This window comes from Pieris napi, chromosome 3 (genome assembly GCF_905475465.1).
Source record: "Pieris napi chromosome 3, ilPieNapi1.2, whole genome shotgun sequence".
NCBI classification, from domain to species: domain Eukaryota; kingdom Metazoa; phylum Arthropoda; class Insecta; order Lepidoptera; family Pieridae; genus Pieris; species Pieris napi.
The window spans coordinates 5,465,112-5,490,697 of record NC_062236.1 but is presented as its reverse complement, the minus strand read 5'-3'; the positions used below and the strand labels follow the sequence as shown (position 1 = coordinate 5,490,697).

Genomic DNA, 25,586 nt, shown 5'->3' with positions numbered 1-25,586 from the left:
CACAAAGGATAGAGATTGTAGAAAATTTGTCCCGCCGATAATGCCAGTCCGACAAATACGTTGTGTGACCACAGCCCGCATGTGGTCGACATCTCTTGGATGCAGATATTTCTGAAACCTAAAAGTTAAATTATCACGTAATGGGTTAAAAGCTTTACTTAAATGTGACACACAACTTGCTAAGTTTAAAATTTACATTTACAAAGAGGATAACTTGTCAAAAAACCCTAATTTTATCATGATCTTAAATACTCTTTCGTCTCATTCTGTCAAATTGTATTTATGACGTAATGAAAATAGACAGATGAGTGCTTTAGTTAAAAAGGTTTAATTTTTTTTCTTTTTTAAGAATAAAATAGTGCGAACGAGGCGCCTTATATAAAATACAATTTATACTCATACAAATCTTCTATGTTTGTAAATAAAGAACAGGACCAATTTTGATGAAATTTTCTGTGATTCGAGAATGGTATAAATTTACATTTATTTTGTTGTATTTTAGAGTTATATAGATGACCACGTCAGTCGGTTCCACTAGTATCGTATAAAATGTTTCATAGTCGGTTTTAGTGAAAAATATAATGAATATTTTGTATTTATACCTCTAAACCGATTCTCGATCAAATGCCGCAAATTTACACAGCTTAGGAAGGCCGTTGAAAAAATCACGAATCTTCAGACTAGACTTGCCATATTTATTCTCTATATAAAAACGTCAAAATACTCCTATCGCCTCCCCCTCGAAATAAAAGGCGAAACGTGGTGTTTCAGCTTTATATAGTAACTAAGACCTTCTCCCGTAGAAAAAGTACCGCCCTGATTTTTACCCCGGCATTTGTAACGAAGTCGGTAATCTAATAGAATATCAAACGGAATTTAGCAGAGTACTAAAAATTTCACAAACATTGCTCGCATGTCCGACAATAGATGAACTTAAAAGCCGATGTTAATTGAATTGGCTTCAGATTGCAGGATGCCGCCAGTGCAGTGGTAATTGTGTTAGCAGCAAACATGTACCCAACCTCTCAACTGCTAACAGGCCGTTTATTTTGTCTACTTTTTTAATGGTACTTATGGGTAATACTCTATAAAATTGTTTTGAAACCATATATTAAGTGCTTTGGAATAGACAAAATATATTTGTTATGTTAAATTATAATTAATAATGGTTGCTGTAAAATATATGTATTTTGTAAAAAAACTTGGTGATTTATAAGAGTGACGGGGAGTATATTTCTAGTTCTTCTTGTTCGTTTTTCGCCGTTTGGAGAACTGGCAGTAAATGTGAATTTAAAATCATATTTTTTTTTAATTTTCATTATAATATTAGTGTTCATTTAGTAACCTACATAAATAAAATATATTTTGTTTAAATTAATTAATTAAAAATTTGTATTCATTGAATTTCCTCGCAGTATTCAGACACGAACTGTCTACCTTATTTATCACCTTACCTTTTTTTATATGTGGGCAAATGAGCCCAATTTCTTCGGCATACCCAAAAAGGGCAATCATCGCTGCCCATTTTGCCTATTTAAGTGGGTGCGTTGATGGCGTTTGAGAGAGGAGTATGCTCTTTTTCTAAACAATTGGAGGTCATATCTCCCAGGGAGATCCTGGTAGTCGATTCTATTTCGATTCGCAAAAGAAAATGAAGCGGACCATATAAGGCTTCCAACTATGAAGGTGATGCGGATGAAATTTTGAGTTAATACGGCTCCTACCTTTATGAAATGAGGCAAGAGGAACCTATTTTGAACATCATCATAGCTCTTACGATACGAAGTGTTGCTTCTAAAGTCAAAGCTGATTTAATCTAGAATATGCATTTATTTTACTTTCTTTTAAATTGATTAACTTACATTGAAGTGATAAATAAAATCATGTGTAGCTAAATGTATGAACGTAATGGAATAAAACTGCGAATGAAGCTAATCTTGTTTCATGTTTGCATCCGACAACGTGCATCGTAAATGGATAATAAAATGAACATGCATTATATACCATTTTTACATAATACTAAGGGATTATGATCGTAAATTTTTTGCTGGTTTCGTAATATTTTATGGTTTATTTGATGACTTTTATGAAAGTAGCTAGCTCCAGTTTCAGCTCATGTCAGGCAGTAATTTGACCCCAGTGGGATTTATCATAAGTTTATTTATGATCCTTGTGTAGAGAGTATCTGTTAAAGAATTTAATGTTCCCACTTAAATTCACGAGAATCGGTTATATGAATAATCAAAAGTCTGGTAAGTAAATATATTTGTTATAAACATTTTTATAAACTTCGTTGAAAGAATCTACGCCCTTTAACCTCAAAGTTTTGTCGGTCTTAAACTTCGCTTACCTCGATTTACATTAGAAAATAAATTGTAAGTGGTCAGGGCAATTAAGAAGTACTACAGATCATAAACTAGAGTTAAAGAAAAATTGCGATCTTTATCTTAGAGCCGAAGAGGTGCTTGAGTTTTTCTCTTATTCACTTGAATAGGGAGAACCAATTATAAGTTGTAAGTAATCCTCTTATCAGAAACTCTGCGAGTCGGCGCTACCCGCCACTCGGAATATAATTCACTTTATCCATATTCAATATCAGATCGTGCGACGGCGAGCAAATAGAGCGATCCAAGTGAGAATTGTTATTGGATAAAGCCCGCCTCTTTTCTTCTTGTCTATTTTCAATGTTCGCTCGAGTGTGATAATTTACGTGTTATATTCGATATTGCGCTGGAAATGTGTTGTTTATTATGTCTTTATTGGCTCTTCAGGCTGACTTATCGGAAGTGCGAACATAAAAATAAATATTCACGTTTTTCCCTTTCTGAATGTCAGCTTGTTAGTTTATTAAGCCGTATTGATGTTTATTAGATTTTTCTGTATCAATGAGTTCGTAGACGAGTTTGAATTAAATAAGGTCGTCGTATGCAAAACTCAAACACAGATTCTACGGATTATATGATACGTAATCCTAATGACGTAAGACTCGGAGGTCCGGGAGCTGGGTTCGAACCCCGGTAGTAATAATTATTTTTAATTGCTTTGCATTGGATGAATAATTCGATCAGAAAAGTGTTCAATGTAACAAACGGAGGAATGACCCTAAAACATGATTTGTTTCGGTATTTCTCAATATCTTATGGTAATACTACTGCATATGGACGCATATTTTAGTTGTTTTGTTATGCAAACAATTGAATACAGCATTGAGTTCTCTATTGTTCGCATTTATGACCTGAGTGGCTCTTGTTATCTTGTGTCACGATGATCAACCTGAATTTAACCTAATTATTAAAGAAAGTGAAAATTAAAATGTTATTTTTTATAGAAAGGGGGCAAACGGGCAGGTGGCTCACATGATTTAAGATACCACTCATGGACACTTTTTGCCGGAGATCTCGCGGGTGCGTTGCCGGCCTTTTAAGTGCCGCTCTTTGGTATGTGCGCATATTTACAATATTGTCCATTTTAATATTTTCTTACAAATATAATATGTTGTACAAGGAAAATAATGTCTCTGACGATGCCGTTGTTAAATAAATAATTCAGACTTTATTTCTATACAAGTGCAGTTTAATAGTTTATCTTCTAATTAATGTTATACATAATAAGAAATACGATATAAATGTTTTGTGCTTTTAAATTTTTATATGCCTTAACATATTGTAGAATGAATAGGCGGACGCCATTTTCTGCAAACAAAAATTATTAAAAGTATCTAAAAAGTGATACTAAAACCAAACTTACCAACTTCAAAATACTTAAATATTATTGCTGTTAATTTTTATTAGTCCAATCAAAGATTTCTGGAATTGTTGAATTGGGTTTACAAATTCATATATTAATAAATTTTGCTTACATTTGAAAATGTTTCGATTGAAACCTCTTCGAATCCTGAAGCTTTTATAGGCAATGGTCTCAACGATCTTTGCATAATAAGCACTATGTATGGACGGATGACCGGAGTCGCGTTCCAAAATGGAATATTCCAGCACGCGTAGCAAATAGAACTAACCTGAAACAAAAGTATGTGAAATGAATAAATATGATATGGACTTACATAGAGTTTTATTTTGATTGTCACAAGTAGGTCTGGCCTCCAGATTTGTTTATCTGTTGTAGGTGATCAGCCATCTATGCCTGATCTGATGTTTTCCTTCAATGTACATAGTATAGTGTAGATAGTGTTAAACTTGGTTATGTAAGGAAAAATGAAATGTCAACTACGTCATCACAACTTACCTTTATAGAAAGGAAATTGCACAAACAACTTGGTATGAATACTGATATTATAGTTGCAATACATAATATTACTAATATACCATTAATTTCGCCAGTTTTTTCCAGAATCTGAAATAATATATTTTTAGTAGTATTATTAAGTTGATTTTCTGTTGAAAGTGTAATTGTTAGAGTAGTGCGGCGTGTATAAGCTAAAAGCGCAGTAACAGAAGTTTTTATAAATACTTGCAAATTAGAGTTTTTTTGTATGTTAGCAACGGCTTATCCGTTCTGTTAAGTTTTATTTGATGCTCAAAGTTAGTCGCTGACCTAATAATATATCAGACAATAGTGTTTAAAGACTGAGAGTTAAAAGAACACGCTACAACAATTAGCATTCATTGTTTAAACTTGATCGTAAAATGTAAAGCAATTTCAAACATTAATCTACATTTAAACGTTAACGTCCAATATCATAACAGATTTACAAAACAAAACAACAACTAACTATTCAGTATAAATATTACCTCAAAATCGCAGAAAACTAAATTATATTTTTTCAAATTTTTTAACTCGAGAACAGTGATTTTATTATTAAATAGAAATTGATACCATAAATTCTCTCAAGCTTTCTTTGCTAAGTGAATTAAAAAGCAGATAGAAAGTGAGACCTCGGTTGCACCGTAGGCGCTCAAACAAACGACGGGCGCGCAAACTTTTTGCTCAAACATTAATAATTTTGTATAGACTCGGGCGTAGCTGGTCATGAGTCTGAAAAATAAAATTTCCATAAACAACTACGTTGTGACTTTATTTACATATTGTGTAATTAAATTTGTTTTTGTTCCTAACTAAAATTTTATAAATTTTTATACTTCTATTATTAAAAGGCATTCCTAGAAATTGTTATTACGCAACTGCCCTGCGATTCTGTAACTCACTTTTCGAAGTTTCTTACGCATTCTGAAAAGGTGGGTGCTTGTAGTTTATTGTTTATTAGAATGCCAAATCATAAAATGACTGCTTCACGACTGATTTGAGTGCGACCGCTGATGCGAAAACCGCTGTGTGAGTTCGAAAAGTGGGTTACAGAATCGCAGGGCTGATTTCACTATGACATATGTATATAATAGTGTCAAAACTATGTTGAAACTGGGTATTTTATAGTTTGTTCTTCGTGTAAAATTGCACATATATCTGGATAATAATGTTGGCTTATTTATAAAGAATTTATGCAGACACAATGGCCGTTTGAATCTTTTGTTTATTACGGTGAGAAGTGACTGTGAATACTACCAATAATAATCGCATTCTTATGGACTACAGAGACTAAATAGGTGAACTGAAACAATTGAACTGAAATTTATAAACAAAAGTCTGTAATTAATTGAATACCCCTAATATTAACTTACTCAATCATAGATTTGTGAATTTTAACAATTTCCTGCATACGTTGTTTTAGCAAAGTAGAAAAATACAACTCCTCTTGTTTGTTGAGAGCCGGGCGAATTCCATTCATAAGATCTTCAATACTCCAAATAACTAAGTCAGCCTTCGTAGCTATTTCGCCTATCCACAATATTTGAATCTGCATCATAACTGTTAAACTATTGTTAGTCTATTCCTTCGTAAAAAGGGATCCACAATGAGATTAATTAACATATTTTCTCGATAGACAATTTAATATCATACTAAAATACTTACATATAAAATTTATAGCATATGTCACGACACAGATGTTTGAATATAAAAGACATACTTCATACAGAGGTGACTTCCCAATATCGACATGAGGGACCCAGATCGGAAAAGGCAAGGGCCGTGTGCCAATTTCAGAATCATGAGTTTTTAAATACCATATCAATGATGCTATGGAAAATATCATCATTCCCAATGCTATGCATACCAAAAAAACTATGCTGATTTGACAGATTTTCCAGATTTGAAGTTGGTTTTGAAAAAATCTTTCCCTATAATGAAATATATTAAAAAATTTAGTAAGTAGATCTTACTTAAGAAAGAAAAAACACTGCAAGGCTCGTAAGCTTTAGATTATAATTAAAACAAATGCCGCGAGATTTTGTTTCGTAGTCGGATTATTTATTTGTAACGCCTTAAAAGTGTTAAGTTTGTTATTGAAGAGCTGAAAGTACCTGTATATCTTCCCTTTATCACACACATATTGAAAATCTTCCCTAATAATTCGTAATAAATTGTGATAGTCTGGCAAATTTAATACAGTGCATGACATAATTAAAAGCTTGTAAATCATTATCAGAACATAAGTTCCCGCCTCTGTCATATATGGAAGGTCGCGTGTATCAAGTCCGTGGTAAAAGCCCAATTTTAATATGGTTAGTGCACTCATACCGCAGAAAAGTATTAACGCTTTCAGCAAATATCTGTAATATGAAGTAAGCTTTGACTATGGTGACCCTAGGCTTGGCTTTAAGTTAAAATAAAAGTCAAATAAATAGTTATTTACAGCACAGGTTACGCCAATTAATAATATACAAACCGATTAACAAATAAAAATGTGCGAAATACACAAAATTTAAAAAAAAAACATTACACATGTAACTTACTCAAAGACCCAATCTCTAATGGAATTAATAATAATAATTCTTTTTTAGGAAGTAGGAGAAAATAAAAGAAAGAAGACAAAGGATGTAAAGGGTGACCTTACTGCTAAAAGCAGTTGTTCAAATGGTAGATTAGGTTAGTTAATATAAAAAACAACTATGAAATTTTATGCCTGCATAGTAAGCGACTTATTAAAAGAGCTTCCCTAAACTTTTGATCACGTATGCAATATTTATTACACCGAGATTAGATATAGATAAAGTTAGAGTTAATTTGTAATATTAAAAGTTTTATTGTATTAAAGTGATATAAATGAAATTTGAAAAAATGCTTACGTCCATTTAGGTATTGCCCCATCCCAAACTTGAAAAGCTTTAAGAAACATGAAGCAAGTTTTGTGGAATTCAAAGGGATCGACGTAACCGGTAGAAAAGTCGAAATTTTCCTTGTTGTAAAACCTTTTTACGATAAGCATGATTTAATTTCTTGATATTGATAAAATAATCAATATGTGAATATCTAAAACTATATTTTGTTTAACAAAATCTAGGAAAAAAGTGTTAAAAATCACTTTGACTTTAATATTTTTTGGTAAAATAAACTAACAACAACGATTATATAATTAAATAAAAGTACAAAAGTAAATTTTAAGAATCGTGCTAAAAGATTATTCTAGAAGTCCTAGTCACCAATACACGAACGAAATTTCTAACTTATCAAGAACAATACGTAGAGGCTACTAATGACTGTGACAATTTGCTCAAATATCTTGTCTTTTATTACGAACACATTTTCCGGATAATAATTTCTCAGCCAAATTGTAGCTGTTCATAGCCCGGAGCCTTGTACAAAGTAGTTGTAAAAATGTTCTTTCATTGCAATTATGAAACATTAATGAATAGCGACCTAACTTTAGACTGTAATAAAAAGTTGTACCTTGTGAAAGATTTATACTCGGTTCTTTGTGATTTTTCATAACGATGTTCAACAGGGATTATTTTTTTCTAATTGATTTCTTTTATGTAGACATTCTATCGTTCTCAATTCAAATTCATTGTAGTTTATTAAAAAACAATACACTTAGAATAGCTAACTTTTTATTTCTAACTACATCAAGACAATATTGAAAAGATTTTTCTAATTGGAACCTACAAGATAGAACCGGGTACATATGTATAGGAAATATTATTACAAGTAAAGACTACAAATGCTTAAAAAATCACATCACAATTATTCGTTAAAACAATAAGATATTAGTTTATTTATACTCAATATGAATACAAACTTACAAAGCTTAGATACAAATTGTACATCCATTTACTACCTAACTTCCTTAAATTCGTCAGATAGACAGCAAATGCAACTAAACACCCATCACTTTAATACAAAGAGCAGTTAAATTACATTGAAACAAATTGCATTGTAATAGTCGCGTGGGGTAAAAGTGAGGGCGAGAGCAGAAACGCAGCGATTTTGTTATCTCAATAGTAAAAGTCAAAAATCTTCGAACAGTGCGTCCTACCAGTGATGACTTACGACTCTGAGACTTAGTCTCTTATTTCAAGCCTGGTACACTAGCTCCGCGTCACACAACGAGCTATGGAGAGGGCTATGCTCGATGATTCTCTACGTGATCGAATTGGAAATGAAGAAATCCATAGAAGAACTAAAGTCACTGACATAGCAAAACGAGTGTATAAGCTTAGATGCCAAAGGTTGGGTACATGCCCCAAGAACGGATGGCCGATGGGGCAAAAAGTCCTGGACCGCCGAGGATCAGTTGGCGAAGCGTTGGACGGCCTTCCGCTAGTTGGGCAGATGACTTGGTAAGGGTGGGGGGCGGTGGATGCAAAGCACAGGGAACTGGTCGTACTGGAAATTAAGGGTAGAGCAGCGAACTGCGTTATTTTTTTTTCTCAAAAAACGCAAAGACTACCGCCATTTGCTACGATCGTGATTTGTCTTCTCTAATGATCTTCTCTTAACACGGTCCATACGAGTGTTGCTTGTATGTGTAAGTAATGAAAAATGAAATGGTAAAATTGATTGTGACTTAAGTACCAGAACAACACTTGGTCTCAGATTTCTTTATCTGTTTCGTTTTATCTAATAGGATGATAGTTTTCTGTCGCTGACACACGCCGTCCAGTTTTGGATTCATGGTATGCCAGTTTCCTCACGATATTTTCTTAGAAATTTTATTGGTGCAGCTGTGGTTCGAACTTGCACTTTTTGATGAGTGACATAAGATTTGGGAAACATTAGTAAATTTAAAGAATTCAAATCCAAGTAAACAAATAACCTAATAACTAATTGTTATTTTAATATTATTATAGCTTTATAAATAATTTTACTTTTATATATATCTGTGTAATTTTGTACTATCGCACAGTTTTTATAGTAGGTATAGGTCAAATTAAAAATCAGTGGCAGAAAACGTGACAATAAATTTGGAATTCTTAAAATAAAATGTTTAATCAAACATTTTATTAGTGTAGAGGTGACATGACATGCACATAACATTGTAAAATGCAATTTCGTAGTTGGCCGCAATCTTTTCGTATGTTTTCAGGATTTTACGTGATTGAAACCAAAGTGAGGTGAAATTAAACAACTTTGTTGCCATCATACATTAATTCATAGTTAAACAACCAATCATTTTTTGGCAACATTTCTTTGAAATCAACATTAATTATATATTTACTCTCTTGATAGGTTAATCCTCTTCATCCTCTATCAGTGTGGCCACAATCTCAAGTCGAACACTTACAACTCGCTAGACGCAGCTGGTCGCCGTTAAACCATGGCTTTATGTTACCAGCATTTCTATTAGAGACATAATTATTATGTTAGCTCCAAATTTGTGCTCTTGAAATTGCTACAGTTACGACAGGTAAGCTAAATGTAAGAAATATTGGCAATTCGAATGCTGCGCCACGTTTATTTACTCGAAATTGGTACTAAATTACTGCAAACACCCTCTATTGAATTATACGATTTAAAATAGAATTAAAACCTATTATAAAATTTGCTGAGTTTTCGCGGTCACGGGTGATTAACGGCGAAACTAAGTTTGTACTTTTTTACGCTTTCACGCTTAAACAACCATTTTTTTATATGACTTTTAGAATAAACCAATGGGTTATATTTAATTGCTATCAGTAGATTATAGTGTTATAAAAACTGAGTGTTCTTTAAATTTTAATTGGTTTTAAAAAGTTTACAGTTTTTGTTTTTCAGACACGAAACCTTTTTAGGAACAATCAATTTATAGTTTCGGATTTCACCTAACTTTTATACTTTAAAAACTAATTTTTATTTTTTTGTTAACATATTGTACATAAAGTTTTATATTTTTTTTAAGCACCAATTATTTGTGGGAATGTAATCCTAATTCTACATAAAAGAAGTCGGAAGGTATATTAACACAAAACAAAAGGAAAAATCCTCTAATGCTTTATTTATTAGTCTTGATGCTCGAAAGTTGGGTCCGGAAAGAATAATATTACCGTAACGGGAGACTTGATTGATTGTAATCCCCTACATCAATGGCTGCTAATTTGAGATCTTACGCTTTTGGCCAAATAAGTTGCTTCGTTAATTCTTCATCCTCTTGGGCTTTCTCAAGTTGTGCTACTCGAGGAGATGTTAATGTTTTTACTAATATATTATGAAGGAGTATAGACAATTATTTACGATTTCTGTTTCTATTATATTATACAGATAATTTTACATGTTCTGATTCGTCACCGTACGTCATATCATAGTAATGTGACTACATTGGTAGTCACATTACTATGATATGAATTATATAAATTTTACAATAATATATATATGTTGAAGATTATGTACTTGTCTGAGACTTTTCATATGTTTTATACTTTGTGGTTAAAGACCGATACACGAACGTTCTGTAATCAGTTGAAACTATTTTTGAAAAAGATAATTTGTGTTAATAAAATTAGTATTACGTTTCATTAGTCTATATATTCTTAATCCTCAAAATAATTTGAGAAACAAGTAACTCGGGCAAATTGAAAACTAAAAATTCTTTTTGCGTTGCGTTAAAATCTTTTTTATTTAATAAAAACTAATTAAATTCATTCTAAGAGTGGTTAAATCTACAGCCCAGTATCAAACGTGCTTGCAGGCTCGAAAATTCACAGTCCAGGAAATCTGAGCAGAGGCACGTAAATTAAGTTGAAAACGGGCTCAGTGGTGGAGCGAAGGTGGGAAAGCTCAATTATATGCTGGGGGCCGGATGTGAAAAATTAATGTGCTCCGTCCTCACAGTTCGTACTATTAGCAGTAAGCCAATTAACATTCGAGGTCATACGAATTTTATATTCTTATACTAAGGGCACTCGTAGTTTTGGCTTGGTGCAAGAGTGCGATTCGACCCTAAGGTCAAATTCCCGTGCATTCATTTATTTTTCTATCTATACTAACACATGCTTGTCCGGTGACGGTGAACATCGTGAAAAAAAACGCCATATTCTCGATCGAAAAATCGTATATTAGACTAATCAAGAAAACAGATGCATAAATCTCAGCCCTGCGATTCTGTAACTTACTTTTCGAACTCACACAGCGGTTTTTGCAGCGGCGGTCGCGCTCAAATCAGTCGTGAAGCAGTCATTTTATAATTTGACATTATGATAAGAAGGGAGCTTGTAGTTTATTGTTTATTAGAATGCCAAATCGTAAAATGACTGCTTTACGACTGATTTGAGCGCGACCGACGCTGTGAAAACCGCTGTGTGAGTTCGAAAAGTGAGTTACAGAATCGCAAGGCTAGTCAAGACCAAGTTCGTAGAAAGCCTAGTTATCCTAAGGCAGGCAGTTTTATGACTATACCGGCTATTTTGAACGAATTTGTGTATGTAGTAATACATAACTAGTTAGTATTTCTATAAATAAAAGAAGTATTATCTGATCTCATAAATTGGTTTAATTAATATCTGATTGTAGTAGCCGAGAGGGTTTTGGGTTGTTTGGTGGACACACAGTGTTTTTCGTAATTGACGGGGAGAATTGTTTACCATTGTGCTCAAGTCAGTCCTATAGTATAATATTACTCAATTAGTATAAATACTGATCTTTCTGCTTTCTTTCTGATTAAGCTTTGAGTTGTTGATTGAGACTTGAAAACATCTAGACAATGCAAACCGAAAAATAAGGAATAAGAACTGTGTGTAATACATATAATAAATTAATGTAATTGTTGTAAACTATTTTTTTGAGGGTACCTACATATTATGACATATTCCGAAAGTCGATATGCTATTGCCGGCGGTTGATCATCTGTTTGCATTTGAAATGAATGAATTAAACATATAAATAATATTTACACCCAATTATCACCAAATGGTGATATCTGCCTTGCGATTCTGTAACTCACTTTTCGAAGTCTCACTGCGGTTTTCACATCGGCAGTCGCGTTCAAATCAGTCGTAAAGCAGTCTGATAAATAATAAACTACAAGCTCCCTCCTTATCAGAATGCCAAATCGTAAAATGACTGCTTTATGACTGATTTGAGCGCAACCGTCGCTGCAAAAACCGCAGTGACAGTTCAAAAAGTGAGTTACAGAATCGCAAGGCTGGCAATATGTAGAAGCTACAATTTTTAATAGACAATTTTGTATATACCACTGTTTCAATACTTTAGACTATGGTTATAATATGCCGCAGAGGCTGGTAACAGAGACCGATTGCCGGCTACCGGGATTTTACTGCCAATTATATCATAACATGTATTACATGCCCAATTATTATTACGGTTTATGATTTTGTACGGAACTAGGCTTGTATAAGAGATATTTTAGTTATGATTTTGATGGCTTTTAAATTATTTTTATATTTATAAACAATAAAATAAAATAAATCAGTGGCGCTACAACCTCTTTAGGTCTTGCCCTCAGATTTCTGAATCTGTTTCATTATCATTTTTAAATCTAATAGGCAAGTAGGTGATCAGCCAGCATCACGGGTCAGCATCATGGATCTAAGACATGTCGGTTTCCTCACGATGTTTTCCTTTGCCGTTCGAGCAAATGTTAAATGCGCACATAGAAAGATAGTCCATTGGTCCGCAGCCGGGGATCGAACCTACGACCTCAGGTATGAGAGTCGCACGCTGAAGCTACTAGGCCAACACTGCTCATACATCAACATCATATGTAAATTATATACACGTTTTAGTGTAAAAGAAGTCATTTAAATAAAACTCGGTGTTTTCCTAAATTTGTAATCAATGTGTTCATTACGTCGGTAAATTAATGAATATAGTGACACTTACAATTTAACCAACTAACCCACACACTCAAAGTACATAAATTATATATAAATATAGTATTCAAATATAAAACAGTTAGCCCGTTTTAATTTTGTAAATATGTATAGTTCCGATAACACAGCTTATCTTGTACAACAGTTAAAGCATTCGCGTATATAAGCTCATGAGACGAGTTTGCGAAAGCATGGAGCACACAATTGTTCAAAGTTAGCGTAATGAATACGTGACTTATCTATTAGTCGCAGGCTGAAGAGGTATCACACTCAACAGCTTGCCCCCTTTCAGTCAAACTTACCCTGCTGACACCATTCGTTTATTATCATATTCATACTTAATCATTAAACTAAAAAAGCATTGTTAAGCTCCTATCTGGTACCTAATCCGTATCGTTAAGCCAACACTTACTAGTAAAAACTAAAATTCGAGAGTATTTTTATTTTAAGTAAATTGTCAGGTATTTTAAAATAAATACCTACGTATGTGTGTGTGTTTAAATGTGTATTCACGTAAAACTGTTTAAAAGCAAAACATTTGTCGGTTAGTATACAGTCCAAACCCTGATAAAAGCTAGCTTGCATACTGTAGAAAATGCATTATATGTGATGTGGTGTACTTTAATAAATAAATGAAACATCTCGTTGCTCCAACCTTTCTGTGTGTAGTTTATTAAATTAAAGGGCGCATCATAGGCAATTGCCTACGCAATTGCGTCAAAAAGCAAAAGAGTCAGCCACTTCTTAACATGCGTTTGATTGTAAAGAAGATCTCTTTAGTATGTAGCTGGATCTGTAATCGGAGAAAATAATTCAATAATTTTTGGGTTATCTTTTTACACAATACAAAATATTAGCATATCTTTTTGTATTAAGGATTTTTTTAAGGATTTAAATTGATACAACTAGTTTCGTTTTGCACACACACACATCTGCACATATAATATAAAAAAATAAGAAACCTCTACAAGGTGAAGAAAGCATCAAAGGTTAGTATTACACTTAGTACGAATTTAACTTAAGAACCATCTTGAATCAGTAGCATTTAGCTAATGAGAATTATAAACGAAAATAAAAAAGTAAAAACCTGGTATTTGATAAAGACTAAGTATAGTTTAGCATTAAGTAAAAGCTCCGACGGGCTGTCTCGTGGGAATCGTTTTCTAGAAAAAAAAAGCAACGACTCTCAATTAACGTCTTTAGCGAGTCTTACGATTTAGCGTCTCTTTAATGCTCTTTAGATATACTTACATTTAGTTTAATCTGTGGCTTAGCTTAAATGAATGAGCTATTGAAAAGCGCGTTTAGTAAATTTAAGCTATTTATATGTTTAAGATGACTTGCAGTATTCAGAAAGAAAAAAAATATTAACACACTATGTAATATGTACTGAGTAAAATATTATATTTAAAGAAATATACAATTCATGGACATGGAAAATATAACATAATTATCATAGTGTATATGTATACATTTCGAATCATGAGCTTGGAGTTTTCAAGAAAAGAGGAGAGAGCCATAAACCTGGGATGATGGAATAAAATGGAATACCGGGAAAGGATTGGAAAATGGTGGCGAGGATGAGAGACAAGTTCAAGAATTTGGAGGTGGCCTGCACTCCGTCAAAGGTCGTGTACTTATATTAAATATAATGACATGGAACTTATGTAATCCTGATTATGAAGTACTCGAATAAAGCCTATTTTTATTATTTTATTTTATTACACGTATATTTAGCTACGTTTTCTTGTATATTTTTCTGTTCTGTAAATAATTTATGTCCCGTCGTACAGTCGAGAAGATCCTGCTCAAGTTATGGCATTGGCTTATGAGAAGGTACTTTTTCATCCAAGTGTACCCGACTAACCAGAACATTGTGATACAATTTGTATAATAAAAGAAACTAGGAATTCCTTCGATGCAAGGACCAATTGCGTACTGAATCAAATATCGTCCACTTTACTTCACTTCGTAGTTGTTATAACGGCATGTCTTTGAGCTTGTCTCAAGTGGATTCCCTATAGGAGATATAACGGTTAAAGACAAGGAAAAGTTGTTTTTCCATTTCTTAGTACTGTTTGTGTTACTTCGTATACTTTGAAGCTTGAAGTATCGCTCTAGGTTATTGTATATAACTTTATAACAAGGAGACTAAGAATGAGTTAGGGGTGCTACAGAATCTTTAAACGATACAAAATGGCTAACTAAAGGGTTTAAAGAGGTATAAATTTGTTTACACTTCTCTAAACCCTAAATCGCTTTATAAATAAATAAATTACTCTTTAATAGGTCTCTTAAAGAGAATTCCAAATCCAAAAGCATACTATGGTTGACAACGTCAAACAATGCAAAATTAAAATTGCTTTAACTACAAACTTTGGTAATAATAATTATTGGTAGTAATAATAATTTTTCCTTATAGCGAACTGTGGAGTCGGCTCCCGGGGGGGGGGTCTTCCCTCAGAGATACGACCTCCAAATGTTCAAAAAGCGAGTCTACTCCTCCCTCAAAGGCCGGCAACGCACCCACTAAAAATGGGTGTCTATGGGCTGCGTGGACTGCCCTTTTTGGTCGTCCCGCAAGCTCGTTTGCCCCCCTATTATATAGAAAAAAAAACCTTTTAAAACATGCATTTGTATATTACCTATTTCCAAGCTTATTTACGTGCACAGTTTTCTTTATTTTACCTGTAAATTCTCATAGGCTAAAGAATTCCGTGAATATTTAAGACCTATACCGCACTTAAGTCAAAACGTGAAGCAGAAGGACGCAGGTGGAAATTCTTAAAGAGAAACATGCTCCTGGCTGTTTTGACTCCATCCACTTATATTACCATAATAGCTTTTTAGTGTAAAAACAAAACTATGCGATGGATATTAAATAAAAAAAATTACGACGAACAACCGACTCAGCTCCTAGTAGCTAGTAGGAGATTTGATTTGGCATGCATGACATGATATATGAATAGTATAAATATTCTACAGCTGCATTAACGCGTCTAAATCTCATAAGAGTTTTATTTCAATACGAACGGACTCGGCGAACTTTAGACCGACCGCTTACCAGTCAGTAAATGTCATGTTAGGGACTGGATGAACTTAATTTATGATTTCAAAGTAATATGAAGTAAACTAATGCGCCTTAGTTTCTTGTATATTTAAGCAGCTTCAAATATTTTCCACAAAATACATTTCTGGACGCACCCATACATATTTGACAACCAATATATACAGAATTCCTTTTTACTACTGATGTAAATTTTCGAGTAAATAAATGTTCGAAAAAATATAACTTTGTTTTAAAAAATAAGATTATAAGTAAAATATAAGGTATTTAAATTATGTTAAGCGTTCGTCAACTCCATTTCCCGCTACGTTTAAGCGGAGCAAATCTGAACTTAGTTCTTTGTATTTGCCTCACGTGCGGGTACATCTTACCGGCTCGGTGTTAGCCAACAAATTGATATTTTTCGAACCCGCTCATGCTGAAATATACTTAATGTTATCTCAAATACGTATTTGAACTAAATTATATTAAGGTTGGTTGATTTTAAATGTATCACAAGTATTGGCTTAAGATCCTGATTTTAAAGGTCGTACATTAGGGTTGGGTTATGCATTTCTTCATACGGTAAATCTAAATACCGCAACCAATTCAAGTTTAAGAACGAATTATCACCAGGTGTGTCAGGAACAGAACGCTATAACCTAGAGAAAAATAATGAGTTAAGCAGAGAAATCTGTGAAAAAGCCCTAAAAACCAGTAGGTTTAGTGAACTGAATTATTATTGTTTCAATAATAGATGAATAGGAGTTTTATTTTTTTAGATTTTACTTAAACTACTAAAATGCAACTACGTAAAAATTTGTTTAACAACACGGCAGGCTCACAAAGCAATTCAATGATATGCGATACTATAACCATAATAGTATTATAAAATTGTAAAGATTTTTAATCTTTCTATACTTTCTAGCTTTCGTCGCAGCTCTCTATCAAAACAAAAAGCAAGCAATATATTTCATATATAAAATTAAAACGCAGATTGGATTTGCAAAAAAAATTGTAAATACACTTAAGATACTAGAATTACACAAATGATGAAATTACACCCCGATAAATCTATCAACACAAATTCCAAGAATAACAAAAAAGCATCTCACCTCTTTTCTCTTATAATATGAACAAAACAAACTAAATACGTATTTAAAGAAATATTATAATAGTTATTAATATGCATATTAATGAAGCTTACATTACTATAGAGTATATATTAGGGTCAAAGAAAAGAGTGTATTAATTCTAAAAGGCATCTTCTTCCGGCCCGTTTGCCCCCAACTATATAAAAAATTATACAAATATATTTCATATTTTGACTAAGAATAATTTATCTTATTATAATAATAATTATATATATAATATTAATTGCTCTGGAATAATTAATAATGCAACGACGTACCCCTTGGCATTTAAAACTGATCAACGTAAAATAAAATTGTCGTCGTTGTATTAAATTAATTATTCGTCGTGTACTGCTTTTTAATTATCAATATTGCCTTTAAATGTCATGTTTAAAAGATGTGCTGCCACGTGGAATATTTCCGCATGAATTGCTTATCGGTTCAGGCGATTTATTGAAATTCTCTTTACCGATGAGTTGGACAAAATGGGTACAAAGAGACAAACCGCAAGACAACGGTGAATTGATTGCCAATAAACAGTAATTGGGGCAATCAATCTCAAACTATCATTTAGATTTACTAAAGCTTTGTATTGGAATAACGCAGGAGAATTAGATCAGTGCTGATAATTAATTTCGATAATACGGTAATGATGACCGAAGCAGGTCTATAGAGAAAGTATTTAAGTAAAACTTAACAAATATAAACGATAATAATATTATAATATTTCGATGTGACCAGTGATAGACTGCCACATGCTGACAAATTACTATTTGATATTATGATAATAGTATATTAAATGATGACATATTAACGCCACCGATTACGATGTTGGTATTAATCATATTCCGCTGGATTTTTACAAAACTGTATTCCTTTGTTTTGCAGCCTTATTTCTTTTAATTTTTTACACAGGAGCTGGAACGTCTTAAAATAACCTTTTAAGGATTGGGTATTTTTGAATTAATAATAAATTCGCATTTATCTGGTAAGAGATTCTATTTAATTTATTTAGTACCTACTCATGTAAAATAAAGACTAAATTTTTTAATTGATGTTTTCATAAAAGGATTTTCATAAATATGACGTACAGTGCCTCCGGTGATTCGTTCAACTACGCTTTTAATATTTCACCATCTTCTGGTAAAATTATACCTTGCTTGATTATCCATCCGTCCAAAGGTGCTATGGGCGTAAAACTTATTTTTTTTTATACTAGGTAATTGCAAAAAAAAAAAATATTTTTTTTGCAAAACGGATGATCGCGGGTTGGACAATTTCACTCTTGACTTAGTGAAGGTTTACATATATTGAGTATAGAAAAAATTATATTTATATACAACACACAAATATACAATACTTTCAATATTCTTAACCTACAAAGTAATAATAATAATATTTAAAAATTAATAAATAGGAAATTAAAACAAATTTAAAAAGTTTGGTGCCACTGGTACCTTTACGCTGGCAGCATATCCTTGCTGTATTGCGATACTTATTCGTTGAGCGAAGAAAATACCAGCTCTGGGATCACCGGTACTACCTACCAACTTAAATATTATATTACTTGCAGGAAAGACTCTTATATGAGCTGTTTATTATTTTCCGCGTGCTCTGCGGCCGCGCCAGCTTATTGAGTATTAAATACCCTGGGTGGTTTCCGTGAAAACTATCAACATATTATTTCCGTAGAAATGGAAAGACAATCACTCTCACATATTTCATAACATATTTATTCAAATTGCGTAGAACATGCGCTCTAGTTCTATATAAATCTTCTAATATATAAAATTCTTGTGTCACAATGTTAGTTTCCATACTCCTATGAAACGCCTCTACCAATTCTTATGAATTTTTTTAAGGTATTCAGTAAGTCTGACAATCGGACAACATCTATTTTCCCTCCCCCTAAATGTCAAAGGTGGTCCCACCCCTAAATTTTTATTTTTTAGGCAATACTTTTTATTTTTTATGATAAAGCATACAAAATTATCACCCCTCTACGATCAACCCCTATTTTTTATTATAGTAGATAGTTATTTTTATTGAACTAAAAAAATGTTTCCTAGAAATCATATACAAGGCAAAACGACGTTTGCCGGGTCAGCTAGTATTTCTATAAAATGCGTGCCCGATTCGGAACGTATAACAACTATCACGTAGCAGACTTTTGATAAAGTTAAAAAGAGTAAGTAGACGCTTTGAAACTCCTGATATTATTACTTCCTACCAGCGGGCGATGTAGTTTCATGTTTCTATAAACTTTATAATAGCATTTTGGTGGCGGTTTCTGTTTCACTCTTCACTTATTACAGTGAAGTTCACAATATAGCAACCATTATAGTGGCTTGGTATTAATGATGGATTATATAATATCATTTGGAATCATGTAAACCGACTAAATACAATTTACTTATTCTCAATTAACATAAAAATAGAATATTAAGAGATAATGGTCCAACTAAGATCTTTATGAATGATGAAAATTCCGAACGAAGTTAATTTTATTTAGCTTGTCATATTTTAAGTTTTGCTGTTAACTAAAACCCTAAGATGAAATAATAGTTTTAAAAATAACGCATAGATTATCAAAACTATGAATATAGAAGCACATTAATAATTTCCTCTTCATTCCAGTAATGGCAGTAGCGATAGAAATAATTGGGCGTTTAATACTGTATAATTTGATTTCAAATAGTGATCCGTCGATATGATTAAAATAGGATTACCTTCGACAGCCAAGTGTAGTTATGGCTATTGGATGAATTTTGAGCCAGATATAAACCTGCAATCTAAATTCATGGGACGGCACGCCGGACTTGACCAACTGAGTTTCCTATATTTATCTGTAAGGTTACAGTAAAACTATATAGTTTCTTTCAATCTTTATAGACTAAAGTAATTAAGGTGTATGATGGATGGACACTCGTCACGCTCAAATACTTAAACGACGTACGTTGAAATTGAAACCGAACCCAATTAAAATGTTCACTGAGGTATAAATTAAATTATAACTTCATTCGGTTTTAGTTATCCAGCACAGAATATATATTTTTAAACATTTCTGAAATATTTGATGTTCTAAATACGCTTGATAAAATACGGGACAATAGTCTTATCTAGTTGTTCATGAAAGGCAGTTCGTATGATTGAGCATAACTATGAGGGTGTAAAGCCATTGCTAGATCGATATTGTGTATGTGCTTTGTGCTAAATTGATATAATTCAATACCAAGATATAATATGGCGAATTAAACAACTTATGTATTTAATTACAGTCAACGAAGCAATAATTATCCTCCCCGTGTTTAATGAAGGCACAGAGATAATGATTACATACAACCTTAATCGATTGGATGTTAAGATAGGTGAGATTTAAAAAAGATATGAGATTTCTGTCTTAATTTAATAGGTGAAGCAACTGCCATCACAAGTTATATTATAAAAGAAGCTAATGACATTCCAAACTTTTCGGTCTGGGCCTCAGATTTCTGCATTTGTTTCATGATCATTGACACACGCCGTCGACTGTTTAGGTCTAATGCAGATTTACTCACGATGTTTTCCAACACCTGAAGAGCGAGAGATAAATACGCACACAGAAATGTCTATTGGTGCGCGTCCCGAGAGTTCGAACGTACTACCTCTGGGATGAGAGCGGTCAAGCCATCTGACCAACACTGCTCGCCAATGACATCTAACAAAAGTGATTTTTTAGATATTCGTATAATAGGTAGGTAAGCATGTAAAATGATGAACAATACAAATCCATGGCATTCGCACAATGTCTTAACCAGTAATACATACACAAAATAAATGTCAAGTATAATAAGGACTAAATGGAATTTTTGTTTTTTAAATGCTTGTAATAAAGAGTTAAAAATAATGAACCCTTTTTGTACAGAGTTAAAAACATTAAAAAATATCCCGAGCCTTTACAATTTATGAAATATAAATGATACAAAAATGTGTTAAACATTAAAGTTTTAATTGAGTTGGTTGCGCGCAAACAGGTTTTGTTAAATCGTGTCTGTTAAGGTAAACAATGAGGTTGGGAGCATATTTTCAGTTCGGCCAGAAACATTAAGGAAATGTGATTACCGGGAAAGCGGAAGTTAGTTTAACTTCAGCTCGAAACATCCGGTACGTGGACCGTGCTACCCAATACACAGACCGTTTAATATTGTACTCGCAGACACTTGCTTTGAATGGGTTTTAAATTTAGAACGTAAGCAAAAATTTGGGAATCACACTTGTAAATATGTGAAATGAAAAAAAATTTGGTGGTTAAATGAAATAAAATGCTATGAAATTTATGATGTATGAGAGATAAAGTCGATGAAAGCCACTGGTAAAATTTGTATAACTTACTGTGTCTCATTGGCGTAAATAGGAGAATATTGTAATAATAATAAGACTTTATTTACATCACAATAACATAAAATAGCAATTAATATTAATAATTAACAATTTTTTTTATGAAGACAATGTAAATAGGCGGGGCGGTCTTACTGCTAAAAGCAGTTTCTTCCAGGCAACCCGAACTAATATAAACATAGAAAAGAATAAAAAACGAAACTTAGAACTACATTAAACTACTCACTAGAAAAATACATACATGTATAAATAACAAAGGTTTATTGGTACAAAGATGTTAGTTTCTTAATTGAAGATTTAGTCTGTATAAAAACATCATAGTTTTTGCTTATATTAAATCGTCATAAATTAAATTTTTACTATACAAAACATAAATAAAAAGTAATAAGGTAGTAACGTAAGTTTTCTTCATATCTTAACTTTTTTATCAAATAAGGTTTTTGTTTATTTTTTTTAAAGTTTTATTCCAAACTATTAACATAAATATAGGTGGCATTTTTTTCATAAACTTATAAATCACCTATCATTGTAACATGTTCAATGTTCTTGTAGCTTTACATTGAACAATATTCAGTCCGTAAGTTGTAAACTTGAATTATAGTACCATTAATAATGTTTCTAAGCAAGATGCGAGTAAACAATGTTGTGAATTAAGTGAAGCAAGTAATTTCCACTGCTAGGATGCAGTCAAGCCCAATACTAAAGGAATATTGAATCGAAGTGCCTTGTTAAGGAATGATCGAGCCTTGCTGCGGTTGTAAGACAATATAGTTATTTATTTATTAACTAATTCTAAGAATTTGATAGTTTAAGCATCTACTTGTCAAAGACGTTGTTTAGTAGTATTATTACTTAATAAAATATAATTTAAAAGTCAATATTTCATGTAAATCACGATTATCTGCATCTTCCACCGCATTTACCATGGTGTTCAGAGGAGTTGTTTGGACTAATACCTGCAGCTGAGTTTCATCATCGGACGTCAAGGCAGAATACAAAATACCATCCGTATCACCTTGACGTCCGTCGTTCCACAACTTAGCGATTCTTAAGGCAATTTCTGCCGCGCACCACCACTATGTGGAACCAGCTGCCCACTGAAGTATTTCCGAACCAATTCGACTTAGGGTCCTTCAAGAAAAGAGCGTACCAACTCTTAAGGCCGGCGGCGCGCTTGCGAGCCTTTTGGCAGTGCGAGTGTCCATGGGCGGCGGTATCACTTAACATCAGGTGAGCCACCTGCCCGTCTACCTCCTGTAACATTAAAAAAAAATATTATGAAGTGTTTAAGAAAAACTGGTAAAAGTACAATGCAACTCAGGTTTATACCTTTTGTATATGTCGTTTTCTAAAGCTAAAATATCCTTTTCAAAAAATGCTATTAAACAAACAGTAACACGATACTGTTTTCAACTTTTTAAATATTTTTTCAGTCACTACTGATGGAGGGGGTCCCGTGCGGAGATCGTCGGTAATGGAAGTTTTTCCTCGCTTGAATTCAGTATACCGACGAGCAACCGTACAATATGGAGGAGCTTGAACCCCTAATGTTGGTCTCAAGTCTTGATTTACCAGCTCCGTAGTAAAGTTTTTCAAGCAGAAATATATTATTATTATCGAGCTAACTTGAATTTTACCCATTTTCAAAAACACGTTCCGACACGACGTAAACAAATGACTTCTATTAAAAAGAAAACAAAAGATAGATTTTTTTATTATATCTAACGCCTACCAGTATTATTTTTTTCTTTCCAGGGAGAATGTATCGCATTATCACTATTTATTGAAAACTCCTCGTATATTATTACACAATTTCATGTTATATAAATACCTTTTTAATAATATCAAGATCGTTATTTTACTGATACCCTTTCATTGATTCGGTAATGTACAACCGCATTGAGTAATCCTTAGCTGAAATTTTTCAAGGCGATTTTATATCTATTTGTATAGATTTCGATACGTTAATAGAATATTTTCAACACAAACTAGAACCTTTTTGACATCTTTTCCGACTTATTTCACAATTATATTATAAACCAGTGTACGGATTTCAATTCATATTTATTTATAGGTCAGATTTAATTCTTGAGTTCAACATCGGTGCTATCAACCTTGAAACAGTAAAAACATATTGGAACAAATGAAGAATTGTATCTAACCTAGATGAGCTTTCTTTTTGTGAATACGGAGGCCCTAAGCTATAACGTATTGTCAGTTGCTGATATCAATTTCTGTTAATGCGAGTATCATACGATCGTGAAATCATTGAATGCGTCAGAATGCCTGAGGTTTAGTGATCGATTTGCATCGCTACAGATTGCGAAGTGTCATGCAAAGTCACGCGTGTCCCTAACATTAACATTCTATATAGTTTCTATGAGCGATTAGCCATGTGTGCTATAAACTCAATAAAATTAATGTTTAGTATTCAATCGATTTAATCTAACGTACATTTCTATATTCTCTATATTTTGTATCTTCTAATTATTGAATTTCTAATCATATTGTTATGAAGAATATACGGAATAAATAAATATTAAGTTTGTTTTCTCCACTTGAAAATTCACGTGGGTTTTAAGACTTTTCCTAGATATTTATTACTGAATATATAACTGCGTGGGACGTGGAACGTGCAATACTGTTTTTGTTATTCAATTACCGTTTAGTTGTATCTTTATTTAAATAATTAAACATACTAAGAAGACTAAATTAGTAAATAGGCTTATTGTAAATCGCATAATAGTACTTATTGTAAACTTAAACCTACGTTGCTCCATAGTCGATTGATAGCAAGAGATTCGATTTTGGACGAAATTATAATTGGAAGTTATGTATGACAGGCCTTGAAATAAAACAGTAAACACACGTTTAGATGAGCTTTTATACGGACTTTAATCATGTGCAACGTTATTGGAGTATATGTAAAAGTTGTTGGTTTAAAAAAAATACACAAATAACTAATGGGAGTTTGAACTTGTCTAGTACCATATATTTAAATGACGAAAGCTTTTGAAATGCAGTCATGCACTAAATCCCTAAAATATATGCAAAAGCTTTGTTCGCATTTAGTTGTATCTGACTAAGAAATATTGCCCTCGTGAGATTAAGTAAAATAGATGCGATTCCCAAAAGGGTGTTGGGGTTCAGTTTGGCCACCTCCTCAAATACAGTTTGGACAACATGACTTAGCTTATCTTTGGATGAAATATTTGCGTAACTCGAATCAATTATTCAAATATACCCAGGTACTGAAGTTACGTGAACTATTTAGGATCATTTATTAACAGGATGTATACTTACAATATTTAAATAAAAAACTTTTATAAGCATAGTATACCCCAATACTCTTTACGGATACGCTCCGCAAAAATTTGATAATATTTCGTTTATGTTTCTACAAACAATTAAAACTATGATATATGTATAGTCAGTGATATGTTAAGCAAGTTTGTTTCAAGTTTATTTTCACTGTTAAATTTCAAAACTAAACATGAAATACATTTTTAATAATATCATATCTGTACAAAGCAGCCGCATTCATGCTCTCGAAAGAAGAAAAATTTCCGAGTACACAATACAAGATCGTAACGTTGCATAATATGGCGCGTGTTCAGCCAAAGTATTCGTTATGGTATTTGCTACACCTAGCCAACGGGGGCATATGCTCCTCGATATGATGCCGAACGTCAGGTGTTCATCTCCCATCGTTTATTCAAAAATATAGCTTATGTTACATGCGCTTAAGCTTCAAATTCAACTGTAAATGGTTGATGAATATAGGACTTTCCGGAACGGGGGTGTGGAGAGCCCTCCCTCTCCGTGCGCGCGGTGCCAACAGTGAAGAGCACTTGAGACTCTGGCGAGAACATCCGAGCGACGATATTCGCTGGTCCGGGCTTTCGCTCGCTGCATCCTTTTTGCTCGTAAGCGCGC

General features: G+C 32.9%; 1 protein-coding gene across 1 annotated transcript; it reads right to left on the bottom strand.

The window, feature by feature from the left end:
- Positions 1-3,638: 3,638 nt before the first annotated feature.
- Positions 3,639-7,279, bottom strand: LOC125063424. The gene is made up of 8 exons (XM_047669851.1): positions 7,140-7,279; positions 6,375-6,623; positions 5,926-6,191; positions 5,634-5,820; positions 4,893-4,992; positions 4,243-4,350; positions 3,860-4,015; positions 3,639-3,692 (listed from the first exon to the last, which is right to left on the bottom strand). Exons 1-8 carry the CDS (start codon positions 7,277-7,279, stop codon positions 3,639-3,641), a joined length of 1,260 nt encoding a protein of 419 aa, XP_047525807.1.
- Between the last annotated feature and the right edge of the window lie 18,307 nt (positions 7,280-25,586).